This window comes from Solanum verrucosum, unplaced genomic scaffold (assembly GCF_900185275.1).
Source record: "Solanum verrucosum unplaced genomic scaffold, falcon-dt-bn FXZP01000170.1, whole genome shotgun sequence".
Classification (NCBI taxonomy): Eukaryota; Viridiplantae; Streptophyta; class Magnoliopsida; order Solanales; family Solanaceae; genus Solanum; species Solanum verrucosum.
The window spans coordinates 783,314-799,410 of NW_026020395.1; the positions used below are offsets into that span (position 1 = coordinate 783,314).

At 36.3% G+C, this 16,097-nt stretch overlaps 2 protein-coding genes across 2 annotated transcripts; both read right to left on the reverse strand.

Annotated features, from left to right (window-relative positions):
* Window positions 1-716: 716 nt before the first annotated feature.
* LOC125839351 (uncharacterized) lies at window positions 717-10,204 on the reverse strand. Its single transcript, XM_049518343.1, has 22 exons — window positions 10,079-10,204; window positions 9,424-9,930; window positions 8,590-8,873; window positions 8,396-8,485; window positions 7,717-7,848; window positions 7,487-7,605; window positions 6,912-7,076; window positions 5,913-6,018; window positions 5,479-5,584; window positions 5,265-5,375; window positions 4,539-4,702; window positions 4,312-4,429; window positions 3,804-4,028; window positions 3,122-3,312; window positions 2,828-2,995; window positions 2,624-2,729; window positions 2,357-2,494; window positions 2,096-2,254; window positions 1,741-1,947; window positions 1,409-1,603; window positions 1,212-1,283; window positions 717-1,123 (listed from the first exon to the last, which is right to left on the reverse strand). The coding sequence occupies exons 1-22, from the start codon at window positions 10,124-10,126 to the stop codon at window positions 965-967; spliced, it is 3,570 nt and encodes a 1,189-aa protein (XP_049374300.1). The 5' UTR covers window positions 10,127-10,204; the 3' UTR covers window positions 717-964.
* Window positions 10,205-11,900: 1,696 nt separating this feature from the next.
* LOC125839174 (transmembrane 9 superfamily member 12) lies at window positions 11,901-15,891 on the reverse strand. The gene is made up of 2 exons (XM_049518142.1): window positions 15,700-15,891; window positions 11,901-14,156 (listed from the first exon to the last, which is right to left on the reverse strand). Exon 2 carries the CDS (start codon window positions 14,071-14,073, stop codon window positions 12,094-12,096), a length of 1,980 nt encoding a protein of 659 aa, XP_049374099.1. The 5' UTR covers window positions 14,074-14,156; window positions 15,700-15,891; the 3' UTR covers window positions 11,901-12,093.
* Between the last annotated feature and the right edge of the window lie 206 nt (window positions 15,892-16,097).

Sequence of the window (16,097 nt, forward strand, 5' to 3'; positions counted from 1 at the left end):
CTTTAATTAGTATTTTTAAATAGTTTTTTAAATCATATTGAAAACGGTAATTGATGGTATTTTTAACATAATTTTTGAATAATTAAATTTTAATTTATAATGTTAGAATAGCCCGTCTATTAAAGAAAAAGATGAAAGAAAAATCATCTTGAAGATTAACCAATTTTCTGAAGAATTAGTTTATTTAGTATATAAGGATTAATTGCACGTTCATGAATATAGTATATCAATTAAAGTAGATGCAACTTTCCCGGCTTAAAGAACGGAACTTTAGCAAGAAATCTGTAGAAGAGTTGGTGCTAGGTTAGTCGAAAATAAAAGTTTATTCAGTCCCTGAAAAATTGCTTTTTATGATTTCATCCCAATAATCCAGAAAGTGGATCTATTTCATTTTTTTCTCTTTTGAGAAAAGGAAAATCTTATTTCCCGGATCATTATCCATTTCAATTTGAATTAGGCATTATGTGTCCAATTCTAAGCCATCCTTACCTACATATGCATCTGATCATATATGTATATTATCTATTCCAACAAGTAATACAAAAGAACGAAGTTTGGATGTGTTTCTATCCTTGGGGAGTTCACCGAGGATGAGAACGAGAATCAAATCGATTGAGCGAGGTATAAGGAAGGGCGGCATCTCAAAGAGTGTAATATTCACAGTCCTAATAGTCGAAAAATTGTCATTTATTAAACCTATATAGACAACAGGCTAGCAAAGATCTCACTAGGTATATATGGAGTCAATCATAAAAAAAAGAACTAAAACTCAAGACACAATCTGAAATAACTTTGGAATTTTGATGAGAAAAGAGTTTTTTATTCTTATTGATGACAGCTTACAAAAAGAATTGGAAATTTTACATACAAAAGAATATAGATAGTAGATATATGAACATGAAAAAATGGTAAACCACAAAAACATCACAGTACACCAAGAGCATATGAAGGAGTGTTTGTATTCCTAAAAATACAAGTAGTTGGAGGAATCTGGACAGTTGCTAGTGTCTCTACAGAGTATAGCTCGAGCTTCGACAATTGAACGAGGGGGCTCAATATCCTTCTCTTGCAACGCGTTTCCTTGCAATCTTTGCATTTGGGAAGCAAATATATCGTCCAGAACCTGTAAAAAGTAAACCATGTTAATGCATACATTTTCAAGGACCATTTGTATAATATACATTGTATATACTGATTTTCAGTGTATTTACCCCAAGAGCATGGTAGGAACCGCTATACCATACTCGATTCTCCTTTCTTCCTTCTAAGAATTTCAGTATGATCTAGTAGTGCACGAAAAAAGAACAAAAAGTCATTAGATGGTACTCAAGAGGAAGAAAAAAAAAATGGAGAAAAAATCATTATTGTTGAATAGCTCAAGTTTGAGATGGCCACTAGATTAACCAACCTGTCCCATTTTGTCCCAATATCCACGGCAGATTGCAACAAATATTGCACTTGTAAAGACTTCCTGCAAGTTGCTTATGGAATCTGAGAGTTGTGAATTCAGCATTTGCAGTTTTTCGCGGATCTCAGCCTCACCATCTGTTTCTTTTGTTTCCTCCAAGATCCTCTGCAAACGTGTGCAACGATTCGATTGTGTCTGCAGCAGTCAAAAGTTAGAACAAGATGAAACCTCATTTTCATGCATTTGATAAAATGTACATTAGCTATCACATGGTTTTTGCTCTGACTGAGAAATATAGCCAAATTACATACGAGATAGTAGTAGTTGCTTACATTACTAGCAAGCTTGATTATTATTGCCTGCATGTAGTTTTTGTATTTAGTCCTCAGCAATACTGTAACTCCATTCAGTTGCTCCCCGAAATTGGATTTCTTTTCTCCATTTGCTGGTAGATAGGATGCCCACGACTTCAAAATGTCTTCTAGTTTACAGTGTAGGACGTCAAGAATTCTCTTGATTGTGTTCAAGAAAGTCCCCAACTGTCAAAACAAGGCCAATCATATTAAGTTAGTTATGCCTAAGCATTCTTTGATATTTACAAAAAGAGATCGCGTCTCTCTCTTTTAATATTCACCTTTCATAAACACACTAATTCTTATAATCTATCCATCTATTATTAGCACTTACCTGATTAGGAATGCTATAAAGAGTAGTTGATTGCCTTCTTGCCAATTTCTGAACTTGCATTCCAAGCTTCTTTGGAATGCTATCTTTCAGGGGGGTCAAGATCTCGTTGTACTGTTTCTCCATGGCTTTTATAATTGCTCTTTCTACATTAGCGACAGCCTATATATGGCATCAACAGAAAGCATTATCAGCAAACAGAAGGGTCATAAAACACATCAAGCATCGGTCTACATGTTCCCTGGATAGCAAAATAGAACTTACATTCTCCAGAATGATGGTGTACTGAGGCCAACGGTTGATCACTACTTCATACTCAGTTAACATTTGTTTGGTTTTTTCGAACATTTCTTCAGCAAAAGGAGAAGTCGAATAGTTTGTAACAACTCCAGACCATAACACCTGAAAGAGGTGATAGAGTGAGAAATATGCTGCCTCATGAAACCAATTGCATCTCCAGAAAATCTTTAGCCTATGATGCACAAAAGAGACTGGAGTATTTAAGTGAGTATTAAGAGAAGTGGTATGTACCTTTTCTGCCTTGCAAAGCTCAAGTAAGTGAAGCTGCATATCTTCTATCCATACCATTATATAACTATGAAAAAGGCCCCTTGAATCTACACCACCTTGCACTAAGCTGAAGCATGAAAGGAAAGAACAATGTGAGAAGAACTTGTCTAAGCAAGCCTAAAAATAGTATTTTTTTTTACAAATTTACTTTTAACTCAAGATCACCTGATGTTCCATGAGTCTAGGTTTCTCTCAAAATCAGCTGCTGCAATCAAAAGTTCATTTACGTGTGGAGAAGGACTTGATGGAGGCCATGCAGCAAGAAAGTTCTTGAGCCTCTTACACAATTCAGTACTGTAAACTGAAGCCGTTATGCTAGAGAGATCAATTGAACTGAAAAAGGAACGTACCATTTAAGTCAATTGATAGCAGTTTAAGTTGCACAACTGCAACAGTCATTATAATATAAGAACTTGGAGCAGTAATTGTAGGAAAATTTAACCTATTTGTTCCACGTACCTAGGAAGTATATGTTGGTTATGTATCTTAATATCTGCCTGGATTTCATTTGATATGTTGGAGCAGAGGTTCTTCATCTTCGAATAAGCAGTGGATATCGTTACTGAATCCATGACAAAGCCATCAAGGTTTATTGACAAGAAGTCGTCAGTTTCCATCATGTGTTTTCGGCACCTCTTTGCTGCTGCTGTCTGTTAAATCATAATATTGTTAGACTTGTGATTAGACAAGTGGTGCAACCAAAATCAGACAACCAGCTGCTCATAACTCATTTATCTGAATGTGCATAAGAGACACTTGCATTCATTTATTATGTCCAACTTACATTGTTATTTAGCTTCGTTTGCCTAACTTTAAAACCATCAAGTGCAAACACAATATGGTATCTTTTCCCCAGCAAGAAAGTTCATGTTTCATTCATTTCTTCTTCTTTCATTGTGTCTTTGTCCCATGGACCATTATCCAGATAAACAGACTCGACTAGCTTCCATCAGAGTACATTTTGTAATTAGAGTAATAAGTTGTTACACCAAATTCTAAAGTCAGTAATTGCGATGGATGTCAAGTTTGGCATCAATATGTGTAGGGTGAGATCTAATCAATGGTAAAGATTAAGTTTTAAAATACAAAAGAATATTAAAATGTTAAAGCCCAAATTTTAAGACCTATAAAAGAAGATAACCTGTATATAATTCCTAAGCGTCATTTGTGCATCTTGAGCAAGTATATCATGGAGAAGAGTGTAAATTTGCACGGTAGGAGCAAGTGCTGGTGCTGCAGTTTCTGGTATAGGAGCTGACATGTCTGCTAAGCCCGTAGGACAGCTTTCATCCAATGACTTGTAGTTTTCGAACACAGTGGCCAAGAGACCTTCAATCTCAGTTTCACAATCCAGAAGCAAACTTTTCTGAAACAAGAAAAAACCGTAAGTTTGCATCAGCTCAGGTACCTGATTTCGGCCAGCTTACTGAAATTAGCATTTTTTTATAATATCAAGTCTATTACGATGATTAACACTTCAAAAAGATAATCTGGTATTAAAACAGTGAAAGTTAAGGGATAAGTTCCATATGCATTCTCTTTAGTTTCTGAAAATGCATTGAAGGTTTGAGAAGGGTAAGGTTGCTGGAGTGTACTAACTAAGACACCATCTATCTATCTTGAAGGTTTGAGAGTTTAAAATTTGATACCTCTTGTCTTGTCATACTTCTGTCACTTCTTGCCTTCATAACTGGCACAAGCAACTCATGAATGAGCTCCAAACAATCTTTTGTTGGAGTTGCGACATCCATCACATATGAAAGGTACCTGTTGAACTCTGATTATCAGCTTTTGTTGGAGTTGTGACATCCATGACATTAAAGAAAATATAACATTCCATATCTGGTTGATAAAAATTATATCACAAGCTAAGTACCTCAATCTAGTATAGGTATCTGTTACCCCGTAGTACTCAGAAAACTCTGTGAGTAACCAGTTCCAAGGTTCCCCAGACCTTAAACTTCGTGCACAAAACTGCTGAGCACGCATTGAAGCCTCCAGTAGCAGATCATATGCAAGAGTCTCCGCAATCGGTCCACTCTGTTATAAATGGGAATGAAATGCTATCAAAAGTAATTACTAATTTGAAAACCTATAAAATGAGCTAAGACGCCACACATAAGCACATTTATGAGTGCTATATTTTAACAATACCAGGCATATGATACTATTGAACTGCAAGAGGGTCTAAGGTGTAGACAACTCAAGTAAATAGCCTAAAAAGGGCCTAAAGTTAAGTCTCCAGTGAAATGTCAGTTTAGCGTCTCAAATGTCAATTGCAAGAACAATGTATATAAATCCGAGAACAGAAACAGGCACTGATGCTGACTGAAAGTTTTGCTTAGGAAGTTAGTAGGTGAACTAAAAATAAATTTATAAACACTAGCTTAAGAGAAAGATATTGATTAAACTTAGTAAATCACACTTTAGCAGATTCAAATTTTAAATTTTACTCTTCTGGCTTGAGTGGAAGAATAATTGATATTATCTCTTCTGTACAAGATCATATTCCTTCCTTCTCCCTTTATTCTCAGATTTAGACAAAAAAAGAACATGTTCCATCGAACTGAAATGAAAATTAGTGGAGTGTCCATGGTTAAACCTTGACTTGTGTTGTCTCGTCTGTTGTGATTGTACAATTGATTGATAGCTGAACCTTCCCAACACATTCATTATCATCATGATAAATGGGCCACCAGCGAATCTTATCATTCTGGAGCAATTACAAAACTGATGTAAGAAGGCGGTAATGATAAAAATTTGAAAACAAAATAAATCAGCTATAACATAATGACATATTGGAGGACTAGACATACATTATTGTCAGCCACAGCTGAAACTGGTATTGAAGTTCGACCCAAAGTACTTTTCTTCATATCTTGTACTTCAAGCAGAAGAGCATCTCCTTGGTTCTCTGGAAAACTGAATATAGAAGCATGTGTTATCTTGTATGGAGAAATTAATATCTGAACATCACGGTTGGATCGACGAGCTAGATCATCATACACATATTTCAAAGGGTGACCCATTTTCCTCTTCTTGCAGATTTTAATCAGAGAAAAGTTTCATTTAGCCCTCCTACCATATTAAGCTTATTCTAATCTTGAGAAGTGCTCAATTATTAGATAATCACACAACTTGATCTTCACTTCCTAATGATATTCAGGACTCGGAGCAAGAGCAAGCGAAGGTTATTCAACTGGATTAATAGAGCCACTATGGACAGAAACAAAGTAAAATAACAACTTACAAGTCATGGTGATCACCACTTCCCGGTATCAGTGTAACAGCAGAATTTGGTTCGAATTTAGTATCTTCAGTTGAACTCTTCAGGAGAACTAAGCATCTAAAGGATTCTGCAGAGAACATAGTGGAAAAACAATTATCTTACTTATGTATGATGTATGAGGATCCAAAAAGCTCTACATGTTTTTGATTGATTTTGATAGGTCAAAAAGATCTACTTATTATCAGGGAGCTCATGTGAACTCTTAACACGCACATAAAAACCTACCTAGACCATCAATGATTTATTAGGTAATGAATCAACTAGGCCTCGACCCCGAACTAGTTGGGGTCGGTTGTATGAATTTATGGGAACCATTACACTTGATTCAGGTTGTTTCATTCTAATACTTAATATTTTGTCTTCTAGGAAAAATTAGGAGTTCTTTAAAACTAGAGTTGGGGTCGGTTGTATGAATTTATGGGAACCATTACACTTGATTCAGGTTGTTTCATTCTAATACTTAATATTTTGTCTTCTAGGAAAAATTAGGAGTTCTTTAAAACTAGAGTTTCTCTAAGTCTCACACTTAAATTGACATAAAAATCTACAAAAATACAAAATACCTCCTCGAAGACACATTCTATTACAGCTAATAACGACTACTAGTTGGTATTCTTTGCTTCCACTGAATTCTGTTATTAACCAAGTCTGCATTTGTTGCTAGAGGTAGTAATTCTTTTGAAACACTTTTCTCCATGTGATTTAACGTCTAAGATATCCCCTTTTAGCTCTCTTCAATCATCATATTTTCACAACTAGAGACCAACATAGTTTACAAGGAGAAAAAAAAAAAAATCAATCAGTTTGCTATTTCATCCTCTAGAATAACCATTCTAAAGAATCAAGTATTCTAAAAATTCCAGAAACCTTTTAGAAGACTGCTTTTTCTACCCAAGCATTTTAGGTAACTTGTTTCCTCGATCCAATGGAAGAGAAAGAATCTTTCAATGAAGTACTAACCTTCGCAGGTCAACAGAGATGAATGAATTTTAAGAGAATTGATTCCATTTTTCACCAGTAACGAAACATGTCGGACATAATCTGCTCCTGCATGCAAGCTAATTGCACCTCGCATTGAGTCTGTACTCTTAAGCTTCCTCTTTGGTACAATTCTTAACTTTCTTACTGCAATAGGCAAAGTTAAAGATAAACATTACACTACAGAATAAGAGATCTAGTTGTAGTTTGACAGCTTTTATTTCATTATCTTCATCTGGCAGATACACAGACTGCATTCTACCTTCATTTGAAACATTAAAAGAGCACATTCCAGAACATCTTAGTCAAAAGATATGTTGACTTATTAATGTTTAACTGGGAAGTAATGTGCCTAAAATCAAACAAGATATTGTAGCAAACAGTTGAATGAAACCATAACTTATTATTCTAATATGTCTTCACATAAGTAGAAATTACTAGCTCTAAATTATAAATCACGCACTAACCTCACTCTCACACACAAAAATAAAAGAGCAAAGAAGTGCACAACCAATAACCTCAAAATTTAAGCAAAAATAATTGTTTTTGAGTTATACCTTCCACACGAACTTTCCCGACTAACTTTCTCACTTTCAAGGGCAATGTTTGTCCATTGGTCTTATGAATACTTACTGTTGTCTGCATGCATCGAGGTTGCAACAACAGTTTCTGCAAGCTGAGAAGTTGGATAAGATGGAGGGAATGGTATTAGTCATGGAAATGAAGTTGTATCCATAAAAAGGGTGTTTTTAAGTGATTCAATAGGAGAAAAGATAAGCTATCATACCAGAAAGCATTTCGAAGCATCTGGCATTCATCGCGTAAAAACTCAGGTGCCTCAACACATCCTCTTGCCCAAGCATTTAGGCATAGACGAATGCAGGCATCATAAGCCAGGAGAACTTGCCATCCGTTTTGACTGTTGTTTTCAAAGAAATGCTTAGTGATTGCAATCTAAAAAAAATAGATTCAGAAAAAGTCTACCTCCTTTTTGGCACCCTAAAGTGGACTAACACAAAGTGAAAATGTTTAGATGTATAGCTACTTATAGTAGTATTAAGGTGAAGAGAGAAGCAAAAGTCTTTGGCTTCATTAACATAAGGAATATGCTTAAGCTATCAGTAGATTCTTCTACTACTTCAACAAGAACCCACTAAGAATTCCTGCAGCTCAGACTTAACTTTTCCTCATCAATCCAGTCACCTTAATCTCTAAAGTTCGGTCAAAATATTAACTATATAAGTCCATGATAAAACACAATCCCCTTAGGCTCTTTAATAATTCCTTATGGAATACCTTCTTAGAAAACAGTTTTATGTGGACTTTTGCTGATCAAGGCACAGGCTAACAGAACAGGAGTGACACAGTTCCACACTTACATGAAAGAGAGGTGTTTAGCTTTTTAATAGTAAAACAGAGAAACAAAAAAGAGAGTAGCAAGCAAAACAAATGAAGTGAAGTAAAACCTGGTATCATAACGGCTTGGAAATCCCACCGAGTTCCCTTGCTGGGAATAGGGCAGTGCATTCGTTTCTATAACACTCGCCTTATCTCCCCTGCACCAAAATGAAACTGTCATTGGTTTCCTGAACTTCATGCTGAAATGAAGGACATTTGCAAATTGTTTCATTTTCTGAAGGTCAGTTCAACTTTTTCATACCCTCTACTTTCAGTCTCTGAAAGAACTTGTGCAACGTTTGGAATATTTATCCTATTACTGTCCTGTGTTCTAGACAATCCTTCAGAAATACCCAATCCATTTCCATACCAGGACTCTTCTGGTGTTTCTGAAAAGGCTTTCATACTATTATGCGCTGTTCCAGCCAATCCTCCAGAAGTGCTCAATCCACTTGCTAGTTCAGAGTTAGCTTCATCTGCTCCAATATCCACTATTGGCGGTGCACTCGGGGTTCCTAAATCAATCAGCTTACCAACGGGTGTTGCCTGTATTTACAAATAGTTAACTTCTCAATAAATAATCAGGGGTGAAGCTAACATTGTAGCTACCATCATTTAGGCTCAAAGCATATATTTGTTAATCAAAATCCATAAACTAAAAATCCCGACTCTGGCCCTACTTCTCATCAAGAAAAACTCAAATTTAGAAACATTACTATATAATCAATCAATCGACCAACCAATATGAATTAATTGCATTGTGTTGCACTAGATTATATTTAGGCAAGGACAACACAACAACAACATACCAGTGAAACCCACAAGTGGGGTTTGGGGAGGGTAAAGTGTACGCAGACCTTACCCTACCTCATGGAGGTAGAGAGGTTGTTTCCAACCCTCAGCTCAAGTGCAACAAATTGTAGTAGTTATGAAAAAGGAAATACGGCAGTGAAGAAAACATCTCAATTAGAAAGCAATACAGAGCACTCATTTAGAAAAAAGAACAGTAACAACAATGAAATAATGCCGTAACTGAAAATCAAAAGCAAGAAACAATATATATAAGGCTAATACTAGGACACACAGGAATTCTTACATAGGCGCTATGTGGTTGAACTTTTTCACGCAGACAGCTAGGAATACCCAAAATTTGAGCTTTCTGTCCACTTCCCTCAGTAAATCTCCTAGCATTTCCCGGTACTTCAATTCGAAGATTCCCTTGTAAAACTCCTCTATTAAGCGTGGACCCATTTCGATTGCTCATTCCAGCTCCTTTAATTTGACAAGAATTTGTACTTAATGCTTCTTCTTCTTCTTCTTCAGAGTAATGACCATTAAGTTCCTCTGAAGCTGAAGCGACACTCTCACTCTCAATTTCTTCATCATCATAATCGAAATCGCAATCATCGTCATTACTGTCTACGCTAAGTGCCACTGTATTAAGGGGTTTCAAAAGACCAGAATGAAATTTCAAGGGTGGCAATACATGTGAATTCGGCGTATAACAAGCCAAAGGAGATCTGGGAATTGGGTATCTATCATCAAGCTTTTCAGATAACGGCGATCTTGTATTACTACTACATGATTGTTTAACTTCAGACCCCTGCACCCAAAATTTCAAGATTCATTCAGACTCAAAATTAAACAAAACCCACATGTAAAATAGTTAATTTTCAGAAATGTTGAAGAATTTCAACAATTTTACGAGACTAATAACAAAAAGTATACAAGAAAGATGGCAACTTTATTACCTGCTTGATCCAGTTAATTGCAGACTCATCCAAACCTTCTGTAAACATTTTGTTTGTTGATTAGAAATGAAGTTGAAGGATTATGGAGAGAAAAGCTTGAAGAGGAAAACAAGAAAAAGTGAACAATAATGGGGAAGAAGAAGAGCGGTCTTGAGCTGAGTTGGTTCTTCTAACGGCTAGTTTGAATAAAGGAGATGAATTTAATACTTATATGCTGCCCCAATTATTTGTTTCTAAAGTCTCTTTTTCCGTAAGAAGAAGAAAATCAGTTTGGTCGGAAATAAGTTATCTCGAGATTAATTATTCTGGGGATAAGTTATCGTGGTATCTCATCACTAAGATATAAATTATGGAATAAATAATCTAAAGATGGCTTAATACCTCCAACCAGGCCGGATAAAATAGTCTTACATGAGCAAATAAATATGTAACCCTCTCCCATCCCCCACCAAATTACATGTTTTCATCAATTTCATGTTCAAATAAATAATGCCCAATTTACATTATTGTGAACTATAACTTTTATATGCTAAACCCCCTTTAACTATCATATTTTTATTAGTTTCATACTTAATTATGTTTACCCTTGCTTAAAACTTTCAGGTTTTCATTTTATGTTATGTAAGGTGTTCATGCTCCCAAAAAAGTTTTTAAGAACTCAAATGGTTTGGTTTCACGGAAATTTCAGTCTATAATGTTTTTTTTATCGGGTCTTGGGGTTGAAAAGCACGAATCATATATGTGAACAAAAAGATCATTAACGTTGAGAGATCGAAGAACATAATACATATTCACAAGTTTTTTTTCAATCTCCTCCGTCTAGTCACAAGACGGAGTCATAAAAAACTTGTGGTCTTGTACATTGTGAATTCGCCTCACAAAGCTATAATTGGTACCTTTTATTCTAAAAGGGGACATAATACTAGTCACTAAACAATATTGATCAAAGTGTTTGAGAAATAATGTACAAGCTTCATTGTGCATCTGTTAATTAAACAGCTTCAATCCCTGAATTGTGTTGCTGTTCTTCAAGGTTTAAACTATCAGTGGTAAGTCTCGTTACGATGAAAATATTGAAAACAGGCATTGAAGGAGACATTTCTTGTAACCAATCCAGGAAGCTGTTGAAAGCCTTGGCAAGCCAATTATACCACAGAGAAATCAATATGATAATTGGAATTTGGATAAACATACCAAAATGTGTATTTTGGTACTGCTAAACAGACTAGCCACTGCCTGCTTCTAGTGTTACTGTAATTCGAACGAATATTAAAGGAGGTGAAAGAGAAGGTGAATAACATCAATAGGAGAGTACTAGCTTCCGTTAAAGTAAACTGGTGAATGGTGAATGGTGAATGGTGAATGGTGAATGGATCGAATTGCCAGGATATTCTGATTCCAGATTTGAGAATGTTTAAAAACATTAAGATTAGATGCCTAAAATCAAAATGACCCATGGCTACTACAGATGTTTTAGCCTTTTCTAGTTTATATAGATCATTAGCTGGGGTAATAACGTACAATTATGCTAATGTACAACAGTACATATAATAAGTCAGTACTTAGAAATCCTATGATGCTTATGGACACGAATACTTAGAAATTATTCTTTAAGGAAAAATGATGCATTCCAGGCTGGGGTGAGGCTGAAAGAACCAAATTCCAGCATAGTAAGGGGAATGTAACAAAACCACCTTAAACCTATCTTCCTTTTCAATTTCAAAGCTACAATGAGTTTTCTCATAATTTTCCCATTGAAAGTAGAGGTTGTAAAGATACAAGAAATGTGGGGGAAATGTAATTAAAACACAATGAAAGATGAAAAATACTAAACAATAGCTTTTGGACTAACAAAATATCTAGCCTCAGAACATTACAGTAAAATAGAGAAGTACATAAGTCCCTCACTGCAATTTTAGATACTCTTTCTGGCAGGACTATGTAAAGTTCCACAATGCACAACAGGTTTTTCTTTAGCCATCTAAACAATAATAATCGCAGCTCTGCACACCTGTTCAGTCAATCTTCACTGATGCAAAAAGATAATGCACAAAGTAAAATGATGTGAGGAAGCCAATAGTGCCAGTTGAAAGCATGATTGCTACTGCCATTATCAAAGAGTAGCCAAGGTAAAGTATAGCTGATACTGGGCCACTCAAGCTCTGAAGGTCAAAAACCAAGTAGTTGATGGAGTACAGGAACACATATAGAGAAACAGAACCTGATGCATAGAATGCTTTCCACCACCACATCCAATCTTCCACACAAAGGTGCATATAAGTGAGCACAACTGAAACTTCAGCACAAACAGTAACCAACAGGAGGAGGACTATAAGCAGAAAACCGAAAACATAGTAGAATCGTCCAAGCCAAATACTAGAGAGGATGAAGAAGAGTTCAATAAAGAGGGTTCCAAATGGCAGAGTTCCAGCACCAAGAACAAGAAGCCAAGAGGGATACTTGCGTGCAGGGATCTCCCTAGGAATCTGGTTAGTCCGCACTGGATATTGAATAGGCTCAGCTCGAGTGCCGAGGTGTCCTCCCAAGAGGGTGAGAGGCACTGAAATACAGAACCAAAGCGATATGAGAATGAAATATAATGAGATGGGGAGTGCGCCAGTGCTCTTGCTTCCCCAAAGGATGAAATTCAGCACAGTGAGGATGACAAAGACAATCCCAGGAAAGAAGCATGCAGTTGACCATGCAACCGATCTCCAACCTTCCGAAGTACCCTTTATTGTTCTCCAAGCACGCACACTAACGTAACCAGCAGCAATTCCCAGAAAAAGATAAAGCAATATCATGCCTGTTAGCAGCATGCCTCGTGAAGCTGGTGACATGAAACCAAATGCAGCAAAAACAATAGTGACAACTGCCATTCCAGTAATTTGAACCCCATCTCCAATCATCACACACAGTAACTTCGAGTGACTTGGCTCTCTGAAAACATCACCCACCACAAGCTTCCAACCAGAAAGCTCCTCATTCATCTGTGCCTGAGCCTCTTTATCCAGTTCCTCGTACCTGGTCAAATCCCTTCTAACTGTTCTCAAAAAGATAACAAAAACAATACCAGCCAAGAAAAATATTACCATCAAAGAGTTGAGAATTGAGAACCAATGGACTCGGGCACCATCCATCTTCAGATAAGCATCCCATCGAGATGGCCATCTAGTACCACTTTTAACAAATTCAACCTCATAAGTGAAAGACACCCTTTCTTGCTCTCTTATTATTTGAGACCTGTCAAGCTCCAGTGGACAACTTATTGACGAAGTGTTGTCATACATATGGAGTTGTGTCATCTTTTCTGGCTCATACTTGACACTGCATGGAACCACCTCAAAACCAACAATCTCAAAACCAGAAGTTTTACTCTTATCAGTCTCTGAAATGACACCCATACCTTCTTCACCGGTACCAATTATCTGAACTCCAGCACCCTCGTACTCATGAATTAAAACCCTGAATTTAAGGTGGTTGATTATGTAATCATCGTTACTGTTTTGTGGTGAGTAGCCAACTGGAAACCCAGTCCACTGAATTTTGAGCCCATTTTGGTTGGCATATCTCAAAGCAGGTAAATTATCCAAAATCATGTTAACCTGATATAGATCACGGGTCCTCTGCTTCAACAGCTTTACCTCATGCTCATTTAGGGGCGGAGTAGTACACAGGTAAATAGACTCATTGACATTCATCCTAAATCTGTAGGGGGAGTTGTCAATCTGATCTCCCATGAGCAACTCTCCTAGATTCTCAGCACTTTTCTTGACTCCGCCTGGAGGCTTGCAGTAAGGAAGACTATAGTAGCTGAATGGAAGTTCAGTTTCAATCGAAGTCAATGAATTCACTTTGACTACGATTTCTTCATTTGGTGAATATGTATGCATGTAGCTTCCAGGAAGATAAAAACCATTACTGGTATGAGAAACCAGAACAACATAGACGAAAAGAGCCCAATATCTCCTTGTTGAGATCAATGGGGAAGCCATTGCTCAACAAAAATACCGGTCGCCTGAAAACTAGTTTGATCTAACCAAAAAATGCAAGATCTTCTTAGATTATTCCAGGAACTCTGAGATAAAAAAAAAAGTGTTAGTGATCTTTCTTGAGCTTGATAAATGAAGAATCAGAAAATATTATGTTTCCACCTAAAGATGATGGACATTTACACCTCACATTTATATCACTTATACTACTTTTACTTTATTTATTTGGAAGTATGATTGAGCGGTGAAACAAGCAAGAGCCATAGAGATTATGGAAAAGGAAATTTTTACCAGCTACGAGAATAGAGATATATCGACTAGCATTAATGTCAATCAACGTAATATCTAATTACTTCATCCATAGACTAAAATGCAGATATAAACACCAATTCAGGCCCTTGGGAGTAAGAAACAAATTCGTATCACACTGATCATATTGGTGAATATCTTAACTGAAACTCGCATGTATCACCGTACCTACTGAATTTGCCAGTAAGTTAATTACTCATTATGCTACTAAACACACACAAGATCTAGAAGCTAGAGAAGCAGAAGAAAATGAAAAAAGAAGCAAGACAAATCACTCTAACCCAAACCCAACCAATATTAGTAGTACAACGGCAACCAAATGGTTGTACTAGGCAGCCATAGATCCACCTACAGCAAGTGAAAGTGCACCAATGCTAAACAACAAGTACAACTCGACTCAAATATTCTTTTTTTAAAATCATGTATTTATACTACGTCCGCACTCACTATTCCAAAGAAATAGTTAGTGTGGAAATAATCCAAGCCTTACTAAATTAAGATATCGAATTCATGATTAAAAAGGGAAAAAAACATTCATTCAAATCTAACTACACATAAGATCTATGCGCCAGAGAAGAAAATGAAACTCAGAAATAACTCAACGAACAAAAACTCAAATCTAATGCTAGCACGACCAGATCCACCGCATTGCAGCGAGTGCACTCACACCGCTGTCTTCACTCCAATTACATATTCATAATCGTTATTAAGCAATATACATTTTCTACCCTATGCCCTCACTCAGTGTAAAAGAAATAATTAAAAACTAATAGTAAGTAAATTAAAATCCTAGATCCGCTTCTGTATTGCTAAATAAAGTTCTCCGAATATCAACAGAATACGGCAAAAATGCAAATAAATACTCTTTAACATTAATTGAATTATTCATTCAAATCATTCTACGCATTAATTCTACTCTTAACATTAATTTATGATTCAAAACGAAAAACAAACAACCATTCATTCAAATCATTCTACATATAAGATCTAAACGCTAGAGAAGAATCAGAAGAAAAATAAATCCAGAAATAACTCAACTTAAAATAACTCAAATCTAATGCTATCATGAACAGATCCACCTCGTTGCAGCGAGTGCACACACCGCCGTCTTCACTCAAATTAATATATCCACAATCCTCATTAAGTTATACTAGTGGTAGCCTCTGCAGCTAATAAATTAAATCCTAGATCCGTTCCTGTATACTACATAAAGTTTTCCGGCGCTATTAATACAATACTACAGAAATGAAAATAAATACTCGTAACATTAATTGAACTAGATCTATAACTAGCACCATAAATAATGAATAAATTGTTTACCGGTGGGTGGACAAGTGATCGGAAAAGTGAGAAATGACGGTGGAGTCGACGGAGATTTGGAAGAAAGGGGGAAAAGCATGAGAATCGTGAAGTGAAATCCAGAGGGCACTGGGGACTTTGCCAATAAAAACCGTTTGCGCGTGTTATATGTGTGGACCTACTATCGCGTGAGTAGCAATCAGGTTTTTTTTTAGATCTTGTTGTATTGTACTGATTGATGATGTCTATGGAAAATTCGGTAGATCTAAGCTCCTCTACATGCATTGAGGGACAAAAGGGTAATTCTATTAACGTAATTTGAGAAATGTGATGGGCTTTTTTTTGTTAAAGCCCATGGGCCTTTTATTTCCCCATGCACCTTCAATTTTCTTGTACAAACTACAAACCGAGGATTGGCC